Here is a 27,425-nt window from a genome sequence, read left to right on the forward strand (position 1 = left end):
CCAAACAGTTTCTTTTTAACATACCGGTACCTCCTGTTTTTCCATTGGATTGCAGCTCACCTGACAGCTCCCCCTCCCCCCGGTGATATCATTGGCTGCACCTCCTCATCTGGATCCAGTGAAGTGGTACACACAGTTTGGACCAGCACAGCACAGCTGTGGCGCATGCCAACGCAGGATGTCAAAGCAGACATTCATAATGCGGCAGCCTTAGCAATGAAGCAAGGTGAGAAGGGGGCAGCCTTTTATTTCAAAAGAGAGAACAGCTTTGATTTCTGTTTTCATGCTGCATGTTGAAAATGTACAGGAGAGAAACCCAAGGTATGCAGCATCTTAAGGAAAAACAGTTTGCAAGCTTTGCAAAATGGTTGCAAATGAGAAGGCTGCAGGGGTCTGGCAGACGGCCGTGGCCCCTGGGTCTCCAAGCACTCCTGCCATTCAGTTTTGCCATTTCCTGTTCTTGGATGCATCACAGCTCCCACTTCCTCCAGCGTTTGCCTGCAGCCAATGGGAGAGAGAATAAAGCCACACTGAACGTTAGCTAATTTCAGAGTTTTAAAAATTAAAGACTTGCCTGTTCTCCTGTCATTCACAGAATGCAAAGTCCAAATGCTTGATCCAGCACTTTGTAATGTAGGATGTTTTTCAAAGCCCCTTTGGGGACCAGCTTCCCTCCCAAGGCAAATAGCAGCTCCGGGTGAGCAATTTTCATCCTCAACCTAACAGGGGAGGAAATGGTTAACAGCTGCATTTGCATTCCTCATCCTATGTGTGCATGCATCAGGAAGGAGGGATAAACACATCCAAGGTGTGTTCAGGTGTATGTAGAAGCAGGGATAGACTTGCAAGCTCCACGACATGTCCTTGTGTATGACCTGCCCCCTAGTGCCCAAACTTCCCAGTGTTATGTGGGGAAAGGCTGCATTCGGCTTCTGTCCACATTCACCTGAATGTGGGCAGAGCTCTCTACACAATCAGGAACCCACAGTGCGAGAAGTGGCAGCCTCGATCCAAATCCCTCCCCTCCCCCCGGTTGCATGGCTTAGCCTAAGCAAATGATAAAAGAGGGCAGAGTTCCCAGGAAGTTGCTTGGGAAATCTTTGCTCATTTTATCAAAGCAACAGCTAGCCTAGCAATCCTTCAGTGGCATCGAGCAAACAGGAACTATGAAACTCGGCTAGAGTTCATTTCATTGGTACCTCTATGGGCAAAGTACAGGAAATGCCATTCATTCCATTGATAATGACTTAAAAAAAAAAAAGCCATTCATGCAAAAAGAAGTGGTGTGTGCGTGTGGACTGATCTGAATCTGAAACTTGGTGATGGGGGTTAGGGTGTATTAACCTATTCTTCCCCCCCCCATCATAGTCTCAGTCTGGGTTGATATGCCCCCCCCCCGCCCCCAGCTACTTGCATTGAAAGGAAAAATCCCATTGGTGCCAACAATGGGAGCTCTCCCCCCCCCATGCAAATTACAGGCACAGTACAGGAGTGTGGGTTGTGGGCTGGGGAACTACTGGTATTCCTGATCTTCATCAGTGATGAAAGGGTTTGTTTAATTTATTTATTACATTTATATTTATGCAATTGCTAATTGTATGAATGGCACCTCATCTATGCAAACAGGCTGGAAACGCCTGGTGAATGGATTCTCTTCCTATCGGAAGGTTCGGGAGAGGCCCCACGTCTCCAGTTTCAAAGAAAGGCCTGGTCACTTTGTTACCTGAAACCAAGTCGGCCAGACTTATGAGCGGCTTTGGTCCTCTTTCATCCTCGCAGGAACTGCATGGCATGAGATAAGGTTGCCCGGTCAGCATTATCTCCCTCCGGTGGCAAGCTTCCAAGTCATGACAGCACGCCGGTTTCTGACTTATCTGGTTCCACAGCCTCTCGCCGTACAATGGAGCCAGTCACAAAAGTGATGCTTGGATAACCTTTCCTCTCACACACGGCCAGCCCACCTTGGTATGCGAGGAATGGGTATGATAATATTCGCAGGGAGCTGGGGGTGGGGAGCTTTGAACAGGATGCCAGGAGGAGGATGTCTGTGAACAGGTCATAACTCACCAGACGATCAAATGGGGTTCTTTTTCCTACAGAAGGAGCACTCAGCTCAGTACTGTAAAAGGATTTTCTGCTAAGCCCCTCTAACTACTGTAAGAGCAAAATCCACTCTCTGGAAATCCAGATTCTGCATCAAGGAAGGGCAGCTGAATTCTGGAGCCGGTATGCGCTGTGCAAATGGAGTCGATTGGCGCGGCATTGCCTCATTCCGTGCACACATTTCTATCATCTTTGCATCATTTATCATGTGCAAGTCACAAGACTGAGTGAGGCACTGAACCACAACTACCCTGAACCACTTGACAGCCACCCACCTGCGCTTCTGAAATTTTGGCACCCACACACACTCCTTTTACAATCATATAGCTTACTTTAAAGAGAAAAATGAAAGCTTTTATGCTTAGGAAGCCAAGTTCTATGTGTACATTATGATTGTGTTTCCCCTCCATGGTGAAGTAGGACTATGCAGCATCTAATAATAATAATATTAATAATATCATTAATAATAATTTTATTGTTTATACCAGGCATCCCCAAACTTCGGCCCTCCAGCTGTTTTGGGACTACAATTCCCATCATCCCTGACCACTGGTCCTGTTAGCTACCGGTAGGGATCATGGGAGTTGTAGGCCAAAACATCTGGAGGGCCGCAGTTTGGGGATGCCTGGTTTATACCCTGCTCATCTGACTGGGTTTCCCCAGCCACTCTGGGTGGCTTACAGCATGTATAAAAAATTGTAAAACATCAGACATTAAAAATTTCCCAATACAGGGTTGCCTTCAGATGTCTTCTAAAAGTCAGATAGTTGTTTATTTCCTTCATATATTATGTTATTTAATAATAACAATTATTGGAGGGCACAAAGATGGAGGGCACAAGGAGAAGGGGACGGCAGAGGACGAGATGGTTGGACAGGGTTCTTGAAGCTACGAACATGAGTCTGACCCAACTGCGGGAGGCAGTGCAAGACAGGAGTGCCTGGCGTGCTATGGTCCATGGGGTCACGAAGAGCCGGACACGACTAAACGACTAAACAACAACAATAATAACAATAACAACAACAACAACAACAACAACAACAATAGATTGCTTATACCCCATCCATCTGACTGGGTTGCCCCAGCCACTCTGGGCGGCTTCCAACAAAAATACAGAGGGATGGTGGATGGGGGAAACATCAAGCATTGAAAGCATGAATGACTTTCTTTTTCTGCCCAGAAGATGGAGGAAGGAACAAGGGGTGGCATTTGAATTGGGTGCAGAGTGGGAGGGGGAAGACCAGCCGTGAATTCAAGGCGGATGTGAAAGGCACAACCAACCATCCCACACCTTGCTTATGAGCACTTATCTGCTTGTTTATGGACTGGAAAACCATTAAGAAATTCTTTGACACAAGCCCCATTGAAAGGGACAAGAGTTGTGAAGGAGCAACTTGTGTCTTTGCAGAGTTTTCTTTTCTTTTTTAAAATGTATTTATTAAAGATTTTTTCAAACAACAAAAACATACAAAACACAAAAAATAATACAAAACACAAAAAATACAAAATACAAAAAATACAAAAAACAAAATTTCTTACTTATAACTCTTATTTCTAATCTAATTGACTTCCTCTTTCCACCTCCTACTGCGGTTCTTTGTATTTCATACTTAGTACTAAATCTTATATAAACTCTAATTATTACTTCAATATTACCTTATTACTCTATCTTTTATGTCTTATCCTTATAAACTCGATCTATATCTTACTTCTTAATTAATTTTTCCTTATCTTCTATCAATACTTATTTCACACCCTTGTATTATCTACAACCTCCTTGTATCTCCCTCACTTCCATTAATTCAATCTATTATACGCTTATTTTTCAAATAAATTTTAAATTTCTTCCAATCTTCTTCCGCTGCTTCTTCACTCCGATCCCGAAGTCTCCCCGTCAACTCAGACAGTTCCATATATTCTATCAACTTCTTCTGCCATTCATCCACAGTTGGTAATTCTTCATTCTTCCAATTCTTTGCCAATAATATTCTTGCTGCTGTTGTGGCATACAGAAAAACAACAACATCTTTCTTAGGGATATCATCCCCCGTTATCCCGAGTAAGAAGGCCTCTGGTTTCTTAACGAAAGTGTTTTTCAACACCTTTTTCAATTCATTATAAATCTTTTCCCAGAAGTCTCTCACTTGGGGGCACGTCCACCACATGTGGAAGAAAGTACCTTCTTGTTTTTTACAGTGTCTTTGCAGAGTTTTCAATTTGTTTCTGTGGGACTCACGCTGGGAAATGGCAGATGGCGCATAGATAATAATATTAATAACATCTCGTGCATTCTACTACACTCTTTCTGGGAAATGATCCTGCTCAGGAATCAAGAAACCCAGTGATAATATTGAAGGTTATGAGATTTTGCAGTTAGCAACTCTTTATCTCTTCAGGAAATAGATAATCATGGTCTTTCACATTCCCCCCCCCATGCACATCATTATATGTAATCCTAACCCTAAATTGTTTTTAATATTGTGTTTTAATGTTGCAACATGTACTGGGACTGAAGGGTGGATGAAAAAATAATTATGATATGATACAATATGACATGATGCAAAGCATATTGTTCTTAGTTTCAATGCTTGCATTTGAATGAGCTGTTTTTGTTGAAAGTCAAGACAACACACACTTTTTATTGTAAATCGGGATTTTTTTTGGGGGGGGGAGGCATTGCTAAATGAAAAAATCTTCATGGCAGATTACTTTATTCATATATATTATGGCAGTTTATATGCATTGCATGAATCTTTATTTGATGAAGGCAGGGAAGTAGCTCAATGGCAGAGCACCCTCTACAACTAAGAAAGACTCAAACATTCTTGAGTACGGTTGTCCAAAGCTTGTTGATCTGCAGATGTTGGTGGACTCCAATTCCCATCAGCCCCAGACAGCTGGGCTAATGGACAGGGATGATGGGTGGGTCACAAGTTAGCCATCCCTACCCTAGAGCATCACTGCCAGATGGTGTAGACCAGCCCATACCTAACCTGGTAGCCACCAGATGTTAGGGGCCTCAGCCAGCTTAGCCAATGGCCTGACCGGTGGCAGACCTTCTGGTTACCTCAAATTTCAGTGGCAGCCTGTGCAACACTAGAATCCATCAAACCCCCTCCCCACCTTCTGTTGGAGGTCATAAATAAGATGGAATATGTCATAATGCCATGATACAAATCTATGGTGCAACCACATTGGGAACTTTGTGCATAGTTTTGGAGGCATCACTTCCAAAAGGATATTGTAGAGTTGGGAAAGGTTCAGAAAACATCCACCAAAATGATCAAGGGGATGGAGCGACTCTGCTATGAAGAAAGGTCACAGCGCTTGGGGATTTTTTAATTCAGAGAAAAATGCAAGCAAGAGGCGACATGAAAAAAAGTTTTTAAAAATAAAGCATAGCATAGAGCAGGCATCCCCAAACTGCGGCCCTCCAGATGTTTTGGCCTACAACTCCCATGATCCCTAGCTAACAGGAACAGTGGTCAGGGATGATGGGAATTGTAGTCCAAAACATCTGGAGGGCCGAAGTTTGGGGATACCTGGCATAGAGAGTGGATAGAGATATTTTTTTCTCCTTCTCAGATAACACTTACAGCTCATGGGCAGCCAATGAAGCAGAATACTGCAAGATTTGGGACAGAAAAGAAATTACTGTATGTCTTCATGTTGTTGTTGTTTAGTCGTTTAGTCGTGTCCAACTCTTTGTGACCCCATGGACCATAGCACGCCAGGCACTCCTGTCTTCCACTGCCTCCCGCAGTTTGGTTAAACTCATGTTCGTAGCTTCGAGAACACTGTCCAACCATCTCGTCCTCTGTCATCCCCTTCTCCTTGTGCCCTCAATCTTTCCCAACATCAGGGTCTTTTCCAAGGATTCTTCTCTTTTCATGAGGTGGCCAAAGTATTGGAGCCTCAGCAGCAGGATCTGTCCTTCCAGTGAGCACTCAGGGCAGATTTCCTTAAGAATGGATAGGTTTGATCTTCTTGCAGTCCATGGGACTCTCAAGAGTCTCCTCCAGCACCATAATTCAAAAGCATCAATTCTTCGGCGATCAGCCTTCTTTATGGTCCAGCTCTCACTTCCATACATCACTACTGGGAAAACCATAGCTTTAACTATACGGACCTTTGTCGGCAAGGTGATGTCTCTGCTTTTTAAGATGCTGTCTAGGTTTGTCATTGCTTTTCTCTCAAGAAGCAGGCGTCTTTTAATTTCATGACTGCTGTCACCATCTGCAGTGATCAAGGAGCCCAAGAAAGTAAAATCTCTCACTGCCTCCATTTCTTCCCCTTCTATTTGCTAGGAGGTGATGGGACCAGTGGCCATGATCTTGGTTTTTTTGATGTTGAGCTTCAGACCATATTTTCCGATCTCCTCTTTCACCCTCCTTAAAAGTTTCTTTAATTCCTCCTCACTTTCTGCCATCAAGGTTGTGACATCTGCATATCTGAGGTTGTTGATATTTCTTCCTACAATCTTAATTCCGGCTTGGGATTCATCTAGTCCAGCCTTTCGCATGATGAATTCTGCATATAAGTTAAATAAGCAGGGAGACAATATACAACCTTGTCGTACTCCTACATGTCTTCATGTAGTACATAGTTAAACTATGGAACTCGCTGCCACAGGACGCAGTTGTGGCCACCAACCTAGATAGCTTTAAGAGGAAAAATAAAGACATGGAGGAGATGGCTACTGGTGGCTGATAGCAGTGGGAGATGCTCTTGTGCTTGGGTCCTGCTTGCAGGATTCACACCAGCATCTGGTTGGCCATGGGGAGAACAGGATGGGTTAGACTGGATGGGCTGTTGCGCCTGATCCAGTAGGGTTTTCTTTTGTGGGCAGCACTATGGGAACTGAGAAAGCAGGAACTTCTGCTTGGGTGCGATGGGTGGCAGCCGAACATTCCATCGCTCTGACCGTCCAGGGGCTCAGAGGCTGTTATGGGAGTAGAGCAGCCCCCAAATTCTTCCCGGGGGAGAGAAGATGCAGTCTCAACCGCGGCTGCCCATTACCCGGTCCCAAATTTGGAAGGAAGGAGGGGCTGGGGGGCATTGGCTGGAAAGCCCCCTGGATGGCCCGGCACTCCTGGACGCTGTCTCCGCCTGCGTGCCAAGTTCCATGATTTAAGAGGAATAATTGGAATTAAATTTATGGACATGCTTCAAACGATGGGGTGGAAGACACTGCCAGAAAATTCAGCCACTGAGAGATAAGAGAGTTGAGGAAACATCGTGTCAAAGATAGCGTATGTCAGACGGAACAGAAAGGGGAGTGAGACTCTTTTATTTTTATGTTTCAAGATTACACTTAACAACCTTCCCTGGAAGAACCGTCTAAAATACCTAGAACAAGCAAGAAATTGTAAAATATAAACTGTGTGGATATTGGAATATATATAACAGGCGATGTATCTGTATTTCATTTGATAAGCTTGTAAGATCAAAGCTTCCCTAATGTGATTACAGTAGCAGCTGGAGTTTGTTAAAATTCTTTGTGGACAGTTTTAAGAAGATTTATGGCTTGTGACGTAGTTATAATTGAGCCCACCAAAATGGAGGCCTGGTAGCGGAAGAGCAGTCATAGGGTGAGGGGGCCATTGGTTTGTTATTAGATGTGTTTAATATCTGGACTTGGCTGACCCTTGCCTGGAAAGACTTTAAATCTGCGACCGGAGAAATTAATGGGAACTGAGAAAACATACCCTCCAACATTTCTCTGATGGAAATGGGGATGTCCTAATGCTATGTGTGATACCTTTGAACTAAAGGCTACATTCCAGCCACGCAAGAGCCAGAGTTTTCTACTCTTCCCAAAGTCCAGGAGAGCCAGAAATGTCATTTCAGGGGAAGGATGCATTCCAGCAAGACCAAAAAAAAAAAAAAAATACCAAGGGGGTTTAAAGCAGGCCAGAGGGGGGATATGGCCTGGGGATTGTCCTGTAGGTCAAGTGGAGAAGTCTGGCAGGATGCATTCAGTCCACAGGCTGAAGATTCCTCATAGGCCATACCAAGCAAGATGGATTGATAGTCCATCTCCGCATCAGGCAGCTTCTTATGTTCCTTTGGGGGAACTGCAATAGTCCCTCTAATCCCCCAATTGTTCTGCACATCAACATCGAAAAATCACTGCAGTTTCAGAGTTTTAGATTTAAAAGGAAGGGTAAGGAACGCGGGGAAAGAACGCTCAGCAGGAAAGCATGTAAAAGATATTATAAATATTTTATTTTTATTTTATTTCCTCTTAATAACTAGGCAATGCCCTTCATTTTGAAGGAAGTCATACAATCAGGAATCTTCACTTTTCCATGGAAAGAACTGGCGTCTGAGCAAACAGCATTTCAACATTCACTGACAAAAAACAGTAGTGATTCCCAAACCGTACGCCTGGGGTACACTTTGTGCTATGAGATGGCTGAAAAGGGGGTGCCTTGGGGAGGGAAATGTAAAGCTGGATGGATCCAGCACTCTATGCCCCTTGGATCCAGGAGCTACCTGTGCATTGCTGAATCACACCTCTCCATCAATATTTAGGCAGAACTGCCACCCCAAGAAAGGGGGAAGGGCGCCCTGATATTCTCTAATGCAGCCCAGGCTATATGAGGAAGCATGGGAAAATCTCAGAGGCATCCCTGTTTGGAAAGCACTAATCCCAGTCTTGAGGCCTTCTTGAAAGGGAGGTGCCAGCGACAATATAAACTCTCTCCAAGGAAGAGAGTCCACATGGATGAATTAAGAAAACATACCTTTTGCAAGAATGAAGTGGGCCTTCAGTTTTAAAAACAAAACGCTGTACCCCACGATTAGAAGTTTCGGAAACACAAACTTACAGAATTACACAGTTCATGGAGAAAACAAGAACTATTGCTATTAACATTTGTGGACAGTATCATGGCATGTCTTTGTTACATTAAAAAAAATACAAAGCAAATCTTGCGATGGTTAGAAGTACCTAGGCTGAAGTCAGAGATCACCCCGATTTTCATTCACAAGGCTACATATTGTGGATTAAAAATAAATAAATCATCCTAACCCATTCACTGATATCCAGTTATTCCTCCAGCTTTTGATTCAGGAAACTGGTGGATGGGAAACAAACCAATGAACAGTGGAGGAGAAACTGGGAAGGAAAGGACAGCTGGCTATATATAGTATATAGTCTAATCTCCTCTACCTAAACGTACTCGATTCTGTACAGTACTGTACTGCCTTTTATTTAAAAAAGATCTTCATATTTTGCTTTCCGAAACATTTGCTCCTATACTCTTGCTATCAGGAACTGTGAATGGCTAATCATTGAAGAGCACAGATGTTGAAGCAACTGACAAAACAACCCTCTATTGCCCGTGGGAAAACTCTAGCTGTAAATGTGCTAATATGGGGAGGGGGGGATTGGTAGCATATTCACTTTCCAGACAGAGGTTCCCAGGTTTGAATCATAGGCTAGCAAGAAAAGCCTGCCTGAAATCCCACAGAGCTGCTGCCAGTCAGTGTAGACAATACTAAGCTAGATGGACCAATGGTCTGGCTCAGTAGAAGGCAGCTTCCAATGTTCCTAGCATTTCACAGATGAAGTGCAAAATTCATACCTCTCTCCTCCGATGAAACCCATTGCCTGTTTTGTAATTTGGAGAATTCAGGTGAAAACAGAATGCTTTTTTAAAAAACAAGGTTGTAATTTGCCAATATGAAGCAGCATTTTATGTACTCAGTTTCCTTTAGTAACCTGTTTTTTGTTTTGTTTTTTTAAATCCCTCCTGGATGTTCAAATGTTTATTTTAGTCCTCATGTCAGAGGGGAAAAGGTAACTTAGCTTCAGGTTAAGAAATTTTACTTTTGATTACAGACTGTGCCCGATTATCCAGATTCTAGCCATAGCTGTCAACCCTCCCGTTTTTTTGAGGGAAACTCCCTTATTTCAATCCGTTTCCCGCTGCTATCCCGGATTGTTAGATATCCCGTATTTTCCCAGACTTGAAGCAGCTCCTCTCCCTCCCTGCTGGCCAGGGAGGCTCCACTCTCCCCCCCCCCCGCTGTGAGCGAGCAGCCAGCCACCACCCCGTAAAATGCCTCGCTCGCTCGCTCGGCTGGCTGCTCGCTCACTTGCCGAGTGCTGCCGGAAATCGCCTCTGCGCATGCGCAGAACCGATTTCCGGTGCCCAGACATGCAGACACGGGCAGCCCGGCACCGAAAATTGCTTCTGCGCATGTATGGACATGTGCAGAACCGATTTCCTGTGCTGCGCCGCTGGGTGAGGCTGCTGATCTCTTATTTTCCAATCCGGAAGCTGACAGCTATGATTCTAGCCACTGTACCTAATCAACAAAGGCTGTGTACATACAAGGCAAACTGTAGTTCGCCCACCACAGAGCTACAGGTCCCAGCAGCCTTCACAAACTACAGTTCCCAGGATTCTTTGGGGGAGGGAATGTGCTTTTAATGTGTGGTGTGTATGGCAAGTGAACACTAAGGGGAGCCTGCATCCCCCTATCCTCTTGATGTGTTTTTTATCACGAGACGGGGTTCATCTGAACTCCCTTCCATATCTTACCAAATATTACCAAAGAGGGCTGCTGCTCAAAAGTGTCTACTGGGCTGCAGTTCAGTAACAGAGCTGCTGTTCTGCATGCAGAAGGTGCCGGGTTCAAGTCCTGGCATCTCCAGGTAGGAATGTCACATGTCTGAAACCCTGAAAAGCTGCTGCCAGTCTGCGGAGACAATACTGAGCTAGATGGAGCAATAGGCAGCTTTTTATGTCATACGAAGCTTTTTTTATGTCATATGTCGTTCAAAGGCACAGGGCAACAGTCCCAGGGGTGAGGCGATGCTATCTTTTCTTATGCAACATGATCAAATCACTGAACCTTTATTCCAAGGGAAAAAAGAACTCCACCTACACATTCCCCTTCTGTCACACCGGATTAAAAAAAAAAAAGGCACAGAAGCTCCGAATTGGGGGGGGGGACCCCAAGCGTGGGTGGGTGGGTGTTTGGGGTCCCATAATTAGGATTTTGATGGCCAGGTTGCCAGCATATTTAATATAACTAACAAAGTATTAGAACGTCTGGCCAGAATATTGATTTTACACGGAGCTAGTCTTAAATCAACAGAAGATCATGGGGTAAAACTGTTCTTGGAGTTTAGCCCTTCAGGGTGCATGTAGCAAGGGCTAGTGTTCAAATGTCAATATTAATTCTTTTTTCAAAATGTGACCGAGAAGAGTTCGAGTTGAGCCTTGTTCCTGCTGTGCTAGCTTTCCGCAAGCGGGGATTTTCTCTGTAGGATTTCCAGGTGTACCCCTGGTCTGCACCTGGAAAGTAGCACAGGCCGCCATGTGATCTCTGTCTGGTTTAAAACAGCTCCCCACAACCCGACACCCTCCAGATGTTCTGAACTACAACTCCCATCATTCCTGATGCTGGGGTATCATGGCTGGGGCTGCTGGGAATTGTAGCTCAGAATTACCCGGAGGGCACCAGGCTGGGGAAGCCTAGCGTGGAGCAGCCCTCGCTCCAGACTAGCCCCAGGGATGTCAGTGACTTGTGCTGTACTGTGTAAACAAGTTACCCCTATAGTTGCAAGTTCTGCATTAAGGGCTTTTTGCAACACAAGCTACTTTTCATTGAAAACACTTGTGCTGTTGATTTTACTCAGCCAGCCGGGAATGGTGTACAGACCATCCCTTTTCAGTCATGGCTATGCACTCAAAACAAAACACACGAGAGGTGGCTTCTGCTGCAACAGGCTCCTCCCCTCAAATACTCATATGTATTAATTATACACATGCATTCCTGGAAAAAGCAAAGCTCTCCATGGAAACAGTTGCATGCCTGGAGGGACCTTCTCAGACAGTACAACAAATGCAGCAACATCAGGGTGGAACGTACTGTTGCAACGCAGCCACCAACCCTGTTCCTCCATGAAGACGTCTGGAAGAGAAGACCCCTTGCTTTGGATAGAGAAGGTCTCCAGCTTCAACCAGGTAGGGCTACGAAAGTCCCCTGCCCAAATCCCTGGAGAGCTTCTGCCAGTCAGCGTAAACCAGACATTGCCAACAGGGTGCCCTTCAGATGTTTGCTAGGCTCCAGCTGCCATCATTGCTGACCACTGGGCTTGCTGGCGGGGGCTGATGGGAGTTGGAGTCCAACAACATCCAGATTACCGCTGGTATAAACAGTACTGAGTGAGACGGCCCACTTGCCTGCATATTAAGGCAGTTTCTTGTGTTCAATTTCCTACACCTGCATGGGCCTCTTTGCACATGCAAGGTAGCCTGAGCACTATGCACACATAAACATCTTGCCCTAATCGTTTCTCTTGAAAAATAGGGATAATATTGATCAGACAAATATGCAGACAGGAAAAACACCCCAACATAAATCTGATCCTCCCAGTTGCCTGGTGAGCTTGTGCACTGGTATGCTGACTGTAAGGGGGAGAGAGTACAGAGTACCTCCCCCTATCATCAAGAGCAGCCCCTCCCCGAGCAGCGAAGGAAGCACAGGCTCGTGGGAGGCTAGTCAGGACACGGAGAGAGAGTGCCAGGGCTCAGGCAGGAGGAAAGAGCCCAGACTTTGACAGCCATATGTCACGAATGCTTTGATGGTGTTTCCTGCTTGGCAGGGGGTTGGACTGGGTGGCCCTTGTGGTCTCTTCCAACTCTGATTCTATGATTCTACCGGCGGGAGAAGAGAGAAGGGGAAAAGGGGGAGAGGGAAAACATGGAATGCAGACCTTTTCCTCCGGTTCCGGAATTACGAAAGAGAAGAAAGGGGAGGAGATTCAGTGCCCCGCGACTTTTATGTTGGGGCGTTCACGCCGGGGGGCACTTCCGGATTCTGCATCGGAGTAAGAAGACATGTTTCTACACCTTCCTCACTGTACATAGCAGCACCAATAAACACGTTATGGAAAAGTAACATGAGGAGCGTCGTTACTCTAGAGTAGTCGAAGAATCCCCTGACACTGACTTTCCCATCTGCCCAGAAAAAAAATCAGGCTTTTCTTGGTGATGTGTCAGAAGGGCACAATCTTTGAATCAAATGGAAAGTGTGACTTGTTTCAAAAACAAGGGTTCTTTAAAGGCCTCTCTGCTTTCCAATAGCCTTCGAATCACAACTTCCTACAAGTCCAAACAGGCAAATGTGTTTTAAGCTACAGGCTAAAGTTTTTTGTTTTGTTTTTTCAAGAAGTGACCTTTTTAGTAAGGCATTGGAAACCAAAGCCTAGTTGTGCCCAGGCTACATGCAAATGTATATCCTCAAAGCACTCGTGACTCATTCCATTAGCACTAGCCAAAGCCAAATGATTCAAGGGAAGGCAGAGTGGGCTCAAGTGTCACCTTGAGAAATAGGAAGTTAAGGCTCAAACATTCAAGCCACTTATTCCAGAGGAATCCCATAGGCATTGCTGGGGAGGGGGGGGGGGCAACTCAGAGTTAAGCAGTGGAATTCAACGCAGCACTAAGGCCACATTCAGACCATACATTTGAAGCGCTATGATACCACTTTGAACAGTTGTGGCTGCCCCTCTCTACAGAATTCTGGGAGCTGTAGTTTAAGGGGGCTGAGAGTTGCTAGGAGACCCTTATTCCCTTCATAATTCCCAAAGTGGTTTAATAATTCACTCTTCACAGGACTCTCTGGGAATTGTAGCTCTGTGAGATGAATAGGGGCCTTCTAACAACTCTCCGCACCCTTAACAAACTAGAGCTCCCAGAATTTTTTGGAGGGGGGAAGAGACGTGGCAGTTTAAAGTGATATCATAGCTATTTAAATGTTTGGTGTGTAGAGATGAATTACCGAGGAAATATGTTATTTTTTTTCTGTATGCCACAACAGCAGCAAGAATTTTAATAGCCAAGAATTGGAAGAATGAAGAATTACCAACGGTGGGTGAATGGCAGAGGAAGATGATAGAATACATGGAACTGGCGGAGCTAACCGGGAGACTCTGGGATCAGAGGGAAGAAGCGGTGGAAGAAGAGTGGAAGAAATTTAAAGTTTATTTAAAGAATAAGCATATTAATGGATAGAACTAATTGAAGTGAAGGAGGTACAGAGAGGTTGTAGAAATATAAAATGTAGAGGAGTAAATATATTTAGATGTAGTTATAAGTTTGGAAAAGGATTTGAAATATATGTTAAGTTACAATAATGTAATATAAAAAAGGCTTAGTTAACATGGAAATTAAGTTTAAGGTCCAGATGTAGAAATTACTAAAGATGATTTACAATGTAACGCAGTTGGAGGAGGAATGAGGAAGTCAAGAGTGTTAGATTTGAACTAAGATATAGAAAGTTGGAATTTTATTTTGGTGTTTTTTGTATTTTGTATTCTGTATGTTTTTGTTTGCTATAAAATCAATAAATATATTTAAATGTTTGGTGTGAATGTGTCCCCCCTAACATATTTTCCCCTCAAATCTACAAAGAAGGGTCAGGAGAAACCCGAAAGCAGAACATGGGGGGAGGAGAGGGGAGATGGTTCCATCATTCTGCTTAGTGCTAAAATGAAGTCCTACTAGGAGTGAACCCACTGAAATTAATGAAATTAGCCATGTCTACTAGCTTTAATGGATCTACTCTGAGTAGGACTAGCACTGAATGCCACGTAGTGAAACAGAAGGCATAGCTGTATCTTGGACACATTTAATAGTCATTCCCCCCCCCCCCCAGAAACCGAAGAACCATCATTGGTGATGGAACCTCCCTGGTTCTTGGTGAGAAGCCACAGCAATTACACAAGTGTAAGTGCAGATATGCCCACACAGCTCGACTCGTTCCCAGTTTGGGGACAGACCGGTCAAACCAAGGAGTGGAAAGCTCAAGGCTAAAGAACACACACCAAAGTGCAGGTGTAGCAGGCTATTCTTCAGCATCACCAACTCGACGTGTGGACAGGCAGGGAAGCAGTGGACATTTGACCCAATCTGTGTCTACACCAGGCATCCCCAAACTGCAATCCTCCAGATGTTTTGGCCTACAACTCCCATGATCTCTAGCTAACAGGACCAGTGGTCAGGGAAGATGGGAATTGTAGTCCAAAACATCTGAAGGGCCGAGTTTGGCCATCACTGTCCCAGCACCTGCCAGTGCCTCACCCAAGGGAAGTTTGCCTTGTGCTTTGAGCTCTTGGGACCACTAGCAGCCTTCTTATTGAAGTGGAAACAGATCCTACAAGGAGAGAGGGGGAAGATAAGCATGTTTTCAATTAAGGGAGCAGATTAATATAGCCCCATCTGCAACACAGCTCCCAGCATGGAGCTCCCGCATGCAGCCCTGCTAGCTTGCAAACATCTACCATCCCTCCTGGTCGACTCATGTCATTCTGGTCAAGGGTTTAGAAAACAAGGAGCTAAGATGTGACATGGGGCTAGTTCAGGCCTGCGTGATTAGTCAGTCACCAAAGTCCTGCCCCCCACCATTGACATGTATTGTGACCTGCCATGGGGCTTGACACGCCTAATTTTGTTGCAAAAAGAAAGAAAGATTAATGAGGACCTAATGGTTTGTGTTCAACTTGGCAGGTCTCAAGTCGTGTGTAGACCTACTCTCAATTGTAAGCAAGGTTCCCCCCACCTTATATATACTGCTCACAAGGTGCTAAATAGGAGACTGAGCCTTAGTGACCTGCACAGAATGCTAAGGGGAGGTGGTTACTACAGCTTCTTCCTATAATTCTCTGCTCTACAGGGTGTTGTGGGGGCGTTTTTGCAGCCTCTTCTGATCTTTCCACCCGACCAGCTCCATGAGCATTAAGCACTTGTCAAAATAAAAGCATGATCATTCCAACACGTCAGTTAACAAATGAGTTTTGTTTAAACCTGAGCAAGCTGTCCAATAATGTATAGGTTTTGCTTTTACAAATAAAGCACATCATGGTTTTTTTTTGGGGGGGGGGGGATAAAAGCTGATGAGAAAAAGGTCCTCCCCCCCAACTGTCTCCAGTGTTTGGACACACAGGGGGAAATAATTTTCACAGTAAATTTACAGTTTAGTACCTTGTAGATACATAGATTCACAATGTTTGACATCTATAGTTTCTTTTACAGTAGATTTATGACCTAGAAAATACTTTTAGACCACCAATGACAAAAATAATAACCGATTTGGAGGATTTTTTTTTTTGCATGTGAAAATAATACAACAACTTTCAAGAAATGTAAATATTCTCATTATAGGCTTTCTTTTTTAAAAAATACTTGCATAAGAAAATATAATTTTACAACCACTCGTTACATAGTGGAATAAATCTCGTCCTACACAAAACTGAGGACTGGAATCATTAATAACTTTATAGAATCGACTCTGGAGCCAGGATACAGTTGCAGGATTTAACGGGAAGCCAAGGCTCCTTTTGTGCCTTTAATAGTGGTTCAAAGAAAGGAGAATTGCAGCAGGTGCTTCCCCTGTTATGGCAACAAAGTGCTGGAAGAAGTTGTCATCTGTCACAACCCTCCCTTCTGCAGACTTGGACAGAGGCCTCAATGGAAGGGAGAGCTAGGTTTTCAGGGGGAAACTTGGATCTGTGACCACTAGAAAAGCTATGGAGGGGAAGGGGAGCGTGAACTGACAGAAAGTGGGAGGGGAAGCTAAGAAACCGTTTCCTATGTGCTACAATTTCCTTAACTTCGGAGTCACAACAACGGAATCGCACTTGAAATTCCTTTGCCTTCCAAACTACTCGCAATCCACAAGTTGCTTTTCCTGGAACAGGCCTGCTAGCTCCCATGGGAATACCCCAAAGTATGTTTCATGAGGAGTACAGCCCCCCCCTCTCCAATTACATGTGATCCACATACATCCCTTAATCTTGCAATGGACAGCAGGGCAAGGGGATCCCTTTCTGCATCAAGTAGCGGAGAACAGCAAGCTGTAAGAAAGGGAGAGGGGGATATACTATATATTCTGCTTAATTGCACTGAAAACACTTTGTTTCCGAATACAGTACTAATTCTTGCTACTCAAGTCCAGGGCCGTCTTAAGCGCCCCTCGCACCATGGTGCGCCGGATCTCTCCGGCGCCCTCCCGCCCCGTTTCCCAGCGCGGTGGGCGGGCGGGCAGGCACAGCGCGATCTCTCCGGCGCCCTCCCGCCCCGTTTCCCAGCGCGGTGGGCGGGCGGGCAGGCACAGCGCGATCTCTCCGGCGCCCTCCCGCCCCGTTTCCCAGCGCGGTGGGCGGGCGGGCAGGCACAGCGCGATCTCTCCGGCGCCCTCCCGCCCCATTTCCCAGCGCGGTGGGCGGGTGGGTGCAGCTCGCAGCTGCGCGGCGGACCGTCCGGCCAGCGGGCGGGCGCAGCTTGCGGCGCCTTCCTAGCAGGCCGGCGCCATGGTGCCCTGCGCCACCCAGCCTATACGTAGGGCCGGCCCTGCTCAAGTCAAACCAGTGGCTCATTCAAGAACTAAGTTCTCTCTTCCTTGCCCCTCCCCCACCCAAGTGTGAAAAAAGTTGACAGTCCATTTGGGTGAAGGACCCTGTTTTTGTTCTCTGGGTGCTATTAGTGGGATGCAATTCTCAGGCAGAAAACAAGTCATCAAGCATGGCTCTTACATAAACCCCATTGAAATGAAAAGAGCTTTCAAAAAACAGGGCCAATTCAATTGTTACCCTGCACTAGCAAGCCACAAACACTACAAAGGCAGGCTTTTCATCTCTCTCCTTCTGCAACTATGATCCCTTGACGAGTCAAATGGCTTTTAAAAATCAGATCACCAAAAGGAGAACAATTGCTCCCTCTTTCTTCCCCCAATAATATCGTTATGGCGCAGTGGCACATCAGGAGAACTTAGATAGGCTTCCAGAGGAATCGAGGTGCAGCAGGTGAAGCCAGAAGCTCCACAGCTTGAAAACCATAGTCTACTGCCAATCCGCTACTTAGAAAGGGAGAGGGTTTGCTACAATCTGCAGAGCTTACTGAGGTGGGGGGGGGGGAAACAACCTTTCAGAAACAGTTTTCCTGGGATCCTGAAATCAATTTCATAAGCAAACCAAATTACAATACAAACTGAGGAAGACAACCAGTTTCTTCCAAATCACTAAGATCACTAAGATCTCCAAAAGCAATTAAATCAGGGTATGTCTGCCCTCCAAGCCAACTGTCATGCAAACCCAGAAATTTTGGACTCTACCCTAGGACCCTTTAAAAAAGGGTGGGGGAGCTATCAGTTCCAAGTGTGCAAATAAATTGTGTAGAATTAATTCACATTTCACAATAACATAGATGTGCCCAAACAGTATGTGGCTATGAAGCCAATTCACACCCCAATGGTGCCAAGTGGATTTAATCCTTCTCCCACTGCCACCAAAATAGTATGATTCCCCCCCCCAAAAAAAACCTGGCCTGTGAGATATATTGAAAGTGGGTCATATGGCTCAACAGAATTCAAGGGAAAGCCTTGCCAACCATTTCGGTAGCACCTGAAGGAAATCTGTCCTGCTACCAGGAAACAGCAGCCTATTGCTTGCAGCCAACATATTTTAGGTTCCTCGGTTAAAAATGAAAAGAAGTTGCAATTGTCCTCCTACACCAGGGGTGCGGAACCAGTAGCCCACTGGGTGTTGCAGGACTCCGACACCCATCACCCCCCAAGCCAACATGGCCAATGGGCAGGGATGATGGGAGCGGGAGTCTAATAACAAGGGCTCCTTTCAGAGACCCCACAGAGGGGACTCAGGAGCCTCCATCCCACAGCCTTCCAAAGGCTGGCTTCTCTTTATTAAGGAGCCAATGCAAAGTGGCCAACAACCCCATTCCACAGTGGTTAACAGTGATTTAGCCATTAGATCCTTGGGCAGGGGAGGCCAGGACTGAAATAGATTCCAGAAATGCCAATGCAAACTAGGAGGTAAAGGAGGGGGAAAACAGACAGCAGAGGGGAACTTCCAGGCTCCGCATTTTAATCATGTAGCCCAGAGCCACTGGACTTCATCCAATTTAAAGCTGCAGGAGCTAATAGCAGGAGGAAGAAGACGACTTGGAACTGGCTGGGGGAGAGAAAACCACGCCAGAACAGAGAGGAAGGAAGATCTCCCTGAGTTTAAACCCTTGACCAAAAAATAAAACAAAAGAAAAAAAATAAAGTTGCTGGTTCTACCAAGCGCGGAAGGAGTTAAGTGCTAAAGCACAGACACTTAATCAGCTTCTCCCCCCCCCCACTTCCCTTCACATGTGATTGGAGTGAAGCAGCCCAAAGGAGCTTATAACAGCTCAGTTTCTCCGCCTTCAGTTTGAATCGCGTCACCCAGGCTGGGCCCAGCGGTGCAAGCCCCGCTTACTCCTTGGCTGTCTGGACCCCGGGATCCTTGCCGTCGCCGTCTTCGGCCGGCTGCAGGTGGCTGGACAGTTCTTGGAGGACGGCCACCCTCCCGATCTGGTCATTCCTCCGCTTCTCCATGATGAGGTCCTCCAGACTCTGGAATTCCAGCGTGTGGCTGCGCTTCTCCCCAAGCTGGATCTGCAAGCGGTACGGCTGCTTGCCTATCCGCAGCTCGCCGCCGATTTTGAACTCGCGCTTGCCGTAGCGGCACCAGGCGGCAAAGCACTCTGAGTTCCTCCAGCTGAGGTCCCGGTCCTTGCAGCCCACCTGGTCCAGGGCGTTCCGCACCACCGTGGCCGGGCTCAGCGGCTTGTAGTGGTACAGCTGGTTGGCAATGCGCCCCCGCCTGCCCTGGCTGGCGTCGGTCAGAAAGCTGTTCACTACCTCCAACCGGTGCAGGTGCACGACTTGGAAATCCCCAACGTAGACCACCCAGTGAGGGTACTGGGCCTGGCAGACAAACTCCACCACGTCCCCAGGCTTGCACCGGTTCAAAAGGTTTTCTGGAGTGTAGGTGGCCAGGTGGCCCCCTCCTCCTCCTCCTCCCTCCACCCCGTCGAGCATCGTCACATCCCCAGAGAAGCTTTTCTGGTATATGCACTCGTCACGGTAATAGATGGAACATTCCACTTCGTGAAGCCGGGGGTCGTAAGGCTGAGGCGTGGGGCGCTCTCCACCGAGGTCGGGCACCACAGAGTCATGCTGAGGCTCCACGTCATCATCGTCGTTCGAAAATATGTAGGAGACCCCAATCCGGGGGCCCTCATCCCTGTCCACGCCTGTCGGATCTGTGGTGGGAACCTCCTTGTAGTTTAAGTGTGTCAGCTTCTCCACTTGGTTCCCCATGCCTGCTGAAGGAAAAAACCAACAGAGGCATTAGTGCAGGGGGAACCCCCAAAGAGAACCCCCCCAGAGCTAGTCCCTCACTTCACAGGTTGCAGAACTGCATGACCATTTATCCCAATACTGCAACTCTTAGGGCAGACATGGGAGATCTTTTCCAACCCAAGGGTTCTTTCTGGGCAACATTTCAGGGGCCACATACTAGTGATGAATGGGGCCAGAGGCAAAAGAGAGCAGGGCAATAGGTACAAATTTTACCCTTATCCAGTCAGCGAGTTTCTGCACTTTCTTCTCCATCCAGCCAAACAAGAGGCATTATCCAAGGAAACATTCCAGCTAGGCAGAACCACCCCATGAGGACAGGAAGCTGGCCTGGTGCTCTAGAGAGAGCCCTGAGGGCCAGGTTGAAAAACATGGAGGGCCACATTTGGCCACCAAGCCTGAGCTTCCCCCCCCCATGTTACAACCTCCCCAGTGTCTCTAGTTCAGGCATGGGGGAACCTGTTGCCCTCCAGTTGATGCTAGACTACAGTTTGCAGCGTCCCTGACCATTGGGCTTGCTGGCCGGGGTAGGTTTTAGGCCAGCAAAATAAGCTGGACAGCCTGAGCTTAACCACGCCAAATCTAGCAAATATACACACGTCCAAAAGTAAGAGACTCTTTTGTGTAACTTGACCCCCAACTTCCACCCCTCCTTAATGAAAAGGAGCCCCTGGGAGCTGCAGCCTTGGGTGTCTAAATCCACAATCCGTTTCTGCCCTCCTTACACTGCTTAGTGACCACTCTCAGGTCCAACCTATACCAGACCAGACCATTTAAACCCGGGGCAGCTCTACCCTGACAAACAGCAGCTCTGCAGGGCCTAAAGCCAAGGATCTTTTGCAGCTCTGCTACTTGAGATTTCTTAAGCAGAAATGCCAGCGATTGCACTGGAGATCTTAGACATGCAAAGCATTTGCTGTAACACTTGTGTGTAGGTGGCTGAGCACCTCCCCTAACCCCTTGATCTGGAAATGTACCTGCAGAACAGGATAAAAGCTCCCCATACTGCACAGGCAAGTCTAAAGAGAATGGGGAGGGGAAAGCAACAGAGCAAACAAGTGACAGAGGAAGAAATATTTTTGGTTATGCACAGAACAGAGTTGTTGAAGAAAGATATTTCAGGCTTGAACTAGGCAGGATGTTAAATACGTCTTTGTGCTGAAACGGCTGTTTTATAAAAAATGCAACAAGCATCAGTTGTGCAGGGTGGGGGTTGTGGGGAGAAGCTGGGGGTGGATTCCCCTTCCCAGCAAACACCAATGCTAGAAAAGGGATTTTGCTAAAGACCTCAGCAGGAGAGGAGAGGGTCGCATTCCCCCATCTGTTTGCTGCAATCCCCATAATTATCACACACACATATACACACCTCTCAGCTGATGCTCGGCATTTCAATGCCTCATCTAGGCTCCCTAAGACCACATTAAGAATGACATGGTGCAAAGGAACACAATGAGCAGCCAAGAGGGGTTGCTACAGAAAACGTGGGGTGTGTAGGATGAGATGCAAATCGATTTGGAAACTATAGGGTGTATGTGTGTGTGTGTGTGTCCGTCCAATCAGCAGTTTCGGCCAGTTCCAACTGTAGCAGGAAACAGACTTAAGGAAGTATCACATGGTGCGAAGGATGCTGGGAAAGGGAGCTCAGGTAACAAGAAGTTTCCCCAGCTGTTAGAAGAGAAGGGGCTTGCAATGCAACAGAGAGACATGGGGTGAATCTACGATGACACAACAGGTGAGAGCCTGAAAGGGTACCGTTTTGCCACCTGCCTAGGGTTGCTGCCTTGGCTGAAGAGCACAGAAAGCAAAGCACTTAACACAATGCAGAAGGGTTGTTGGGAGGCCAAATTAAACCCGGCCGCTTTGACCAGGGATGGCTCCCATCTATCAGCTATGTAAACAGAAGTGATGCTGATGTCAGAGTGCCAGCTGTTTGCTTCTGGAGAAGCTATGGGCAGCTGAAGTCTTGGCATTGCATCCTATGATTCAGTTATTTAACAGTGTCCCTGCTCAGATTTCCCTTTTTATATGTGACTGATGCACACGTGCAACACTCTGCAAGTTGTGTTGTAAAACCATTTAAATGTGATTAAAAAGAAGAAGAAAAGGCAACTGCTGCCATGATTATCCTCCCTTCCACCTACCCCCCCTACCCCCCCCCCAAAAAAAATCATTTGCCACTCTTTGGGAAGGATGAACGCTGAGAGGATACTTGTCTCAATTTCATTGTTGCTAAATGAGATAATATCAGCATGTCATGTTACTTTATAGCAATGTTTCCAAAACTTGGGTCTCTAGCAATTTTTGGACAACTCCCACCATTTCTAACTAGCAAGGGATGATGGGAATTGTAGTCCCCAAACACCTGAAGACCCGGGTTTGGGAAGCACTGCTTGATGGCAAAGCTGTGGCTGCTGCTGAACTCCAATTACCATCAATCCCAGTGCTCAAGGGTGATGGGAGTTGCAGCCCAGGAATGTCCAGAGGGCCACAGTGTACCTGTCCCTATAGAACAGGGTTTCACAAACTTTGGTCTCTCCAGTGGTTTTTGGACTACAAATCCCATCATCGCTGACCACTGGTCCTGCTTGCTAGGGGTGATGGGGGTTGTAGTCTAAAACCAGCTGGACACCCAAGTTTGGGGAACCCTGCTATAGAGTAAAAGGAGCAAAGCGACAGGCTCCTTAATCTTAACAAACCACCTTCATCTAAAGAGGAGGGAAGAAGCTAAGAGAGCAAGGAGAGGAACCAGAAAGGACAAGGGCTGCTAGCCATAAACCTGAGCATTTGATTTAAAGAACCTGGGAGTCAAAGCAAAACCCACAACAACAGAGTCACCAAAACAAAACAACCCTTTGTTCCTTACTTCCCATAGCAAGGCCCAGAAGAGGAGCTCTGGAGCAGTTCCACAAAGCAAAAAGGTTCTACTGCATTACAAAGCTAGCCTTGCAGTCACACCAACATTTACTCTGTGGTGGCTCTGATGAAGGAAGTCAGTATCAATAGCCAGTATTAGAAACTCAGATAGCTAGGCACCAAATGTCTCCTTAAACCAGGGTTGCAGTCCCCAAAATGGAATGCCTAGTTGGCATATTGGGGAAAGACTGCTCTAATTTTTCAAATGAAGGACTGGCTGTGGTTGATTCTCAATTAAATACTGTATCTGGCCAATTCAGATGACAACCTTGAACTTCAAGAAGAAAAGTCACTTCATCCAGGGACAGTCCACATATATATTGGCCTATTCCAGCCTCTTTTCCTTAATGGTGACATTAATGGACCATTCCTAACATAAGAATATCCTTCACAAGTGTGAGCAGGGCAGTTGGGTGGAATAAGTGAAGACAACAGTTAACTATAATGTTGTTCACTGCTCCTGCTCAGGCTGCACAGAAAAAGCATTTTGGTTCCTGAAATCCATTCCGACTGCGGAGATAACATAGAACTGATTGAATTCTACAAGATATGTTGCTCGTGTGTGAAAACAACCAAGACCCAAGGATCCCCAGACATGCACCTCCAGATGGTGGAGGTGTCAGGTGCCATACTGGCACCCAGGCATCTTCAATTGGTCACAAGTGGCCAATAGAAGCCAGGTACAAAATGTGCCTGGCTTATTTCGAAGACGGATCAATACCATGCTCTGGCAAGGCCTCAGAAACCCAGGGGGATCATAGAATATAGCAAGGCTAGAGGTTAGACATGACGATCAGCTCTCCACACAGTCAGAGGCAAGGCAGGGTAAGTTTCAGGCTCCAGCCCCAGGCACACTTAACTTGCGAGCAAAATCTCACTTTGACTCTTGCTCCACAGAGTTCAATGTCTGCATCATTCCATCTACTGGCTCCTGAAAGAAGGCCGAGCAGAGCTGAAGGGACCCAAGATGAAAACGCTGCTCTTGCTGGGCGTTTGATCCCAGGGGATTCTCAAAATTCACCAGGGTGGCCCCTTCCATCATTTATGCCCTTTCTAGTAAGAGCATCAGAAGGATCCTACTGGGTCAGGCGGAGGGCCCATCAGCCTCCTTCATCACCCCACTTCTGACAGTGGCTAGACAGAGGAAGGGCGACTGTTCAGGGAAAAAGCACCTCAGGTCTCATTATCAGTCCCTGGTATCTTCAAGAATGGTGGCAACGTCCCCTGCCAGTCGCTGTAAATCAGCCATCCCCAAACTGTGGCCCTCCAGATGTTTTGGCCTACAACTCCCATGATCCGTAGCTAAGAGGACCAGTGGTCAGAGAAGATGGGAATTGTAGTCCACAACATCTGGAGGGCCACAGTTTGGGGATGCCTGCTGTAAATGATACTGACCTAGATGACCAAACCATCCCAGGCAGCTTCCTATGTCTCTGAAGAGCAGATAAGGGCAAGAAAAAATAAACAGCAGTTGAAATGGCAATTAAATGCCAGTATTAAAATTCTGCATTTTGATCACTCTTCCCCGAGTCTCCAAAGCACTTCCCATACACCAGTGGTTCCCAAGTAGGAGTTTGCGTAACCCATGGGGTGGGGGTGGGGGTGGGGGTGGGGACTGGGACTGTGGTACTATTGACATAACAAAACTACCCAAGAAATATTTTTTGAAAATACAAAAGTAGGGGGTCCATGGCTTGGCTTTTGAAAAACAGGGTCCACGGGACTTAGCTAATTAGGAACCACTGGCATAGACCATCATCATCTAATCAGTTCATCCGACAACCCAGCAAGGTAGGACATTCTTCTCTCCATATTGCCAAGGAGAGGCTGAGGTTGGAACGGCCCCTTGCCAAAGACCACCAGGGTACACGCTTATTGAGAGAGTGAAATCCAATTTCATTCAGAAAGACTTCATTCCAAACATTTAGAACTCTTAAGGGGCAAGACACACATTCTCCTATTAGCGGGGTTTTTTATGTAGACAGAAAAATGCAAACGGGACTCTTACAGCCTTATTGAAGCGCCTCTTCCCGAATTAATTTGGAAAGCACCCGAAGGATAACCAAAGCCTTAAAAAAACGCCACTCCACATCTGGGCTAACTTTGCCTACGAGGCTGTTGGTTTTAAAGGGCGTGTTTGCTGGGGAACACGCTGAAAGCCCAGCAGTTCCCGGCCACCTTCGTTTATTTTCCAGCGGGATCTTTTTCTCCGCGAGCTGCGCTCCCCTTCGCGCTCCTCCATCACATTCTTCCTCCAGCGATCAAAGTTTTTTTTTTTTTTGGCGGGGGGTGGGTGGGGAGGAGGGGCGGGGTGCCGGCGGCCACCAGGTTCCCCAGCTGCAGCCCGAAAGAGACGCGAGCAGCCGGCAGCAGCCAGAGTCACTCACCTCTCCCGCCGCCTTCTCTGCACAAACAAGCCGGAGATCAGCCCAGGTGTGCCTGGCTGCCGTCACCTGATCCACTCCCCATACCTTCCCCCGCTCCTCCTGCTCCTCCTCCGTCCGGAGAGCGGGTGCTTGGTGGTGGCGACGGCGCTGGAAACTTACCAAGCGACGGCGCTGCTGCGAGGCTCTCGGGGGAGCCGGTTAGTCCGCCTTGTCCCTGAAGGCTGGAGGGATTTTATTCGTACCCCCTTGGGGGGAGCAACAGCCAACAGAGAGTTATGGCTTCCCCCCTCCAGCTCAGCCCGGCCGCAGGTGGTTCATGGTCGCCGCGCTGTGCGCTCCGCGCGCCCGCCTCGCCAGCCGGCCTGAGCAACAAGCGGGAGCCGGAGCGGGTGGCTGGGGAGAGCGAGGCGGGCGCTGGAGTCCCCGGCGAGCGCTCAGCCCTCAGCATTTAAAGGCACGGCTCTCCCGGGAGGGAGGCGGGTGCGCGCTTTCTCGCCCGCTCGCTTTTTGTTCCCCAAACGCACCAAAGTCGCGCGTCTTTGGTGGCGCTTCCTCCTCCGTGCGCCCTGCTCGGTGCGCGCAGCGCCGATCGCAGCCAGTGGAGGGAGCTTTGGTTTGGGGGCGGGCAAAGATCGGGGGGGGGAGAGGAGGAGGAGTTAAAGCAGCAGTTGGTGTGCGTATCTCTGTGCGTTGTTTTTTTCCCCCCTCGGGGAGGTGCTCCTCTAAGAAAACAAAAACAAAAAGCCGAGCCGTATGAAGTCAGAATCGGAAAGTACAGAGTTGGTGCGGAGGTTGCCAACTTTAAAAAACAAAAGCCCAGCCGCGCCGCTTGTGCCTTTAACGGGAAATTGAGCGGATGGTGGAGGCAGACTGCTTCGTAAGCACATGAGAAGCTGGATCAGGAGCTAACTCCTAGGGGCTGAGGTCCCTGCGGTCCCCCCCATTAAAATTTTTGAGGGGACCAGGTTCCCACAAAGTTGATGGGCATTGCAATTTAAATGGTATGTGTGCACCGGGTCTTGTGATTGATTATGCAGGGCGGGGCATACCTGCCTCCCCCCCCATGTTTTATTCAAGTTGGCACCCTTACCAATGGCCCATTTAGTTAAGCACCCTGTTCTCCCATATGTCCGTGGGAAAACCAGTAGGCAGGATTCCAGCACAGCAGCACTCTCACTCCCCTCCTGTGGTTTTCAGCAACTGCTATCCAGAAGCATTGCTGCTTCTTCCAGCTGTGGAGGCAGGGCAGAGCCATCCCGGCTAGTAGCCGTCGATGAATCCTCTCTTCCACGAATGACTATTCTCCTTAAAAGCCTCCTTAAAAGCTGCACCAGCTCTTCGTCTGTGAAATAAGGCTGCTGTTCAAAGCCACGTGCCCAGCCTAGGCTGGATCCACCCCCCCCCCCGGTCCCAATCAAGTGGCGATGCTAATTGCCATCTCCCCACCCACCCCAATCAGCCGATGTAAAGCATCGATTTGATGCTCCAAAATTAGCAGGCCATGATGTTTACATCTCCATACCGTAAAAACTATGTGATTCATAAGCGCCAAGCTGTTTTTTGGAAAGCACAGGAGGAGCCCAAGCTTGGTGTGTGTTTGTTTTTAAACGACAACACTCGCAGCTATGAGCAGGTCATAGCTCAGTGGCAGAGAACATGCTTTGAATGGGTGTGTGTGTGTATTCAAGACCCTGGAGAGCTGCTGTCAGTCAGAGTCAGTGATATTGGGATTGGTGTAAGTGGCACAGGAAGCATAATTTTAAGCTAGCAGTTCTCAAACTGTGTCTCTGTGTGTGCAGACCACTTGACAGTTGC

The 27,425-nt window shown here is 47.2% G+C and overlaps 1 protein-coding gene across 5 annotated transcripts; it reads right to left on the reverse strand.

Moving 5' to 3' along the window:
* Window positions 1-231: 231 nt before the first annotated feature.
* Window positions 232-26,206, reverse strand: LRATD2 (LRAT domain containing 2). 5 transcript variants are annotated; one of them, XM_035126256.3, is made up of 3 exons: window positions 25,770-26,206; window positions 1,724-20,273; window positions 232-498 (listed from the first exon to the last, which is right to left on the reverse strand). In XM_035126256.3, the coding sequence occupies exon 2, from the start codon at window positions 20,269-20,271 to the stop codon at window positions 19,381-19,383; it is 891 nt and encodes a 296-aa protein (XP_034982147.1). In that variant the 5' UTR covers window positions 20,272-20,273; window positions 25,770-26,206; the 3' UTR covers window positions 232-498; window positions 1,724-19,380. The 5 variants fall into 5 exon arrangements, with proteins under 5 accessions (XP_034982147.1, XP_088532014.1, XP_034982143.1 ...); XM_088675888.1 differs by having other exon boundaries at window positions 25,611-26,206; XM_035126252.3 differs by having other exon boundaries at window positions 1,724-20,276; window positions 25,611-26,206.
* Window positions 26,207-27,425: the final 1,219 nt, after the last annotated feature.

This window comes from Zootoca vivipara, chromosome 8 (genome assembly GCF_965207765.1).
Source record: "Zootoca vivipara chromosome 8, rZooViv2.hap1.1, whole genome shotgun sequence".
NCBI lineage: Eukaryota > Metazoa > Chordata > Lepidosauria > Squamata > Lacertidae > Zootoca > Zootoca vivipara.

What these genes read in the sequence shown, in the direction of transcription:
- LRATD2 (XM_035126256.3), bottom strand. Translation starts at nt 20,271, where the DNA reads ATGGGGAACCAAGTGGAGAAGCTGACACACTTAAACTACAAGGAGGTT.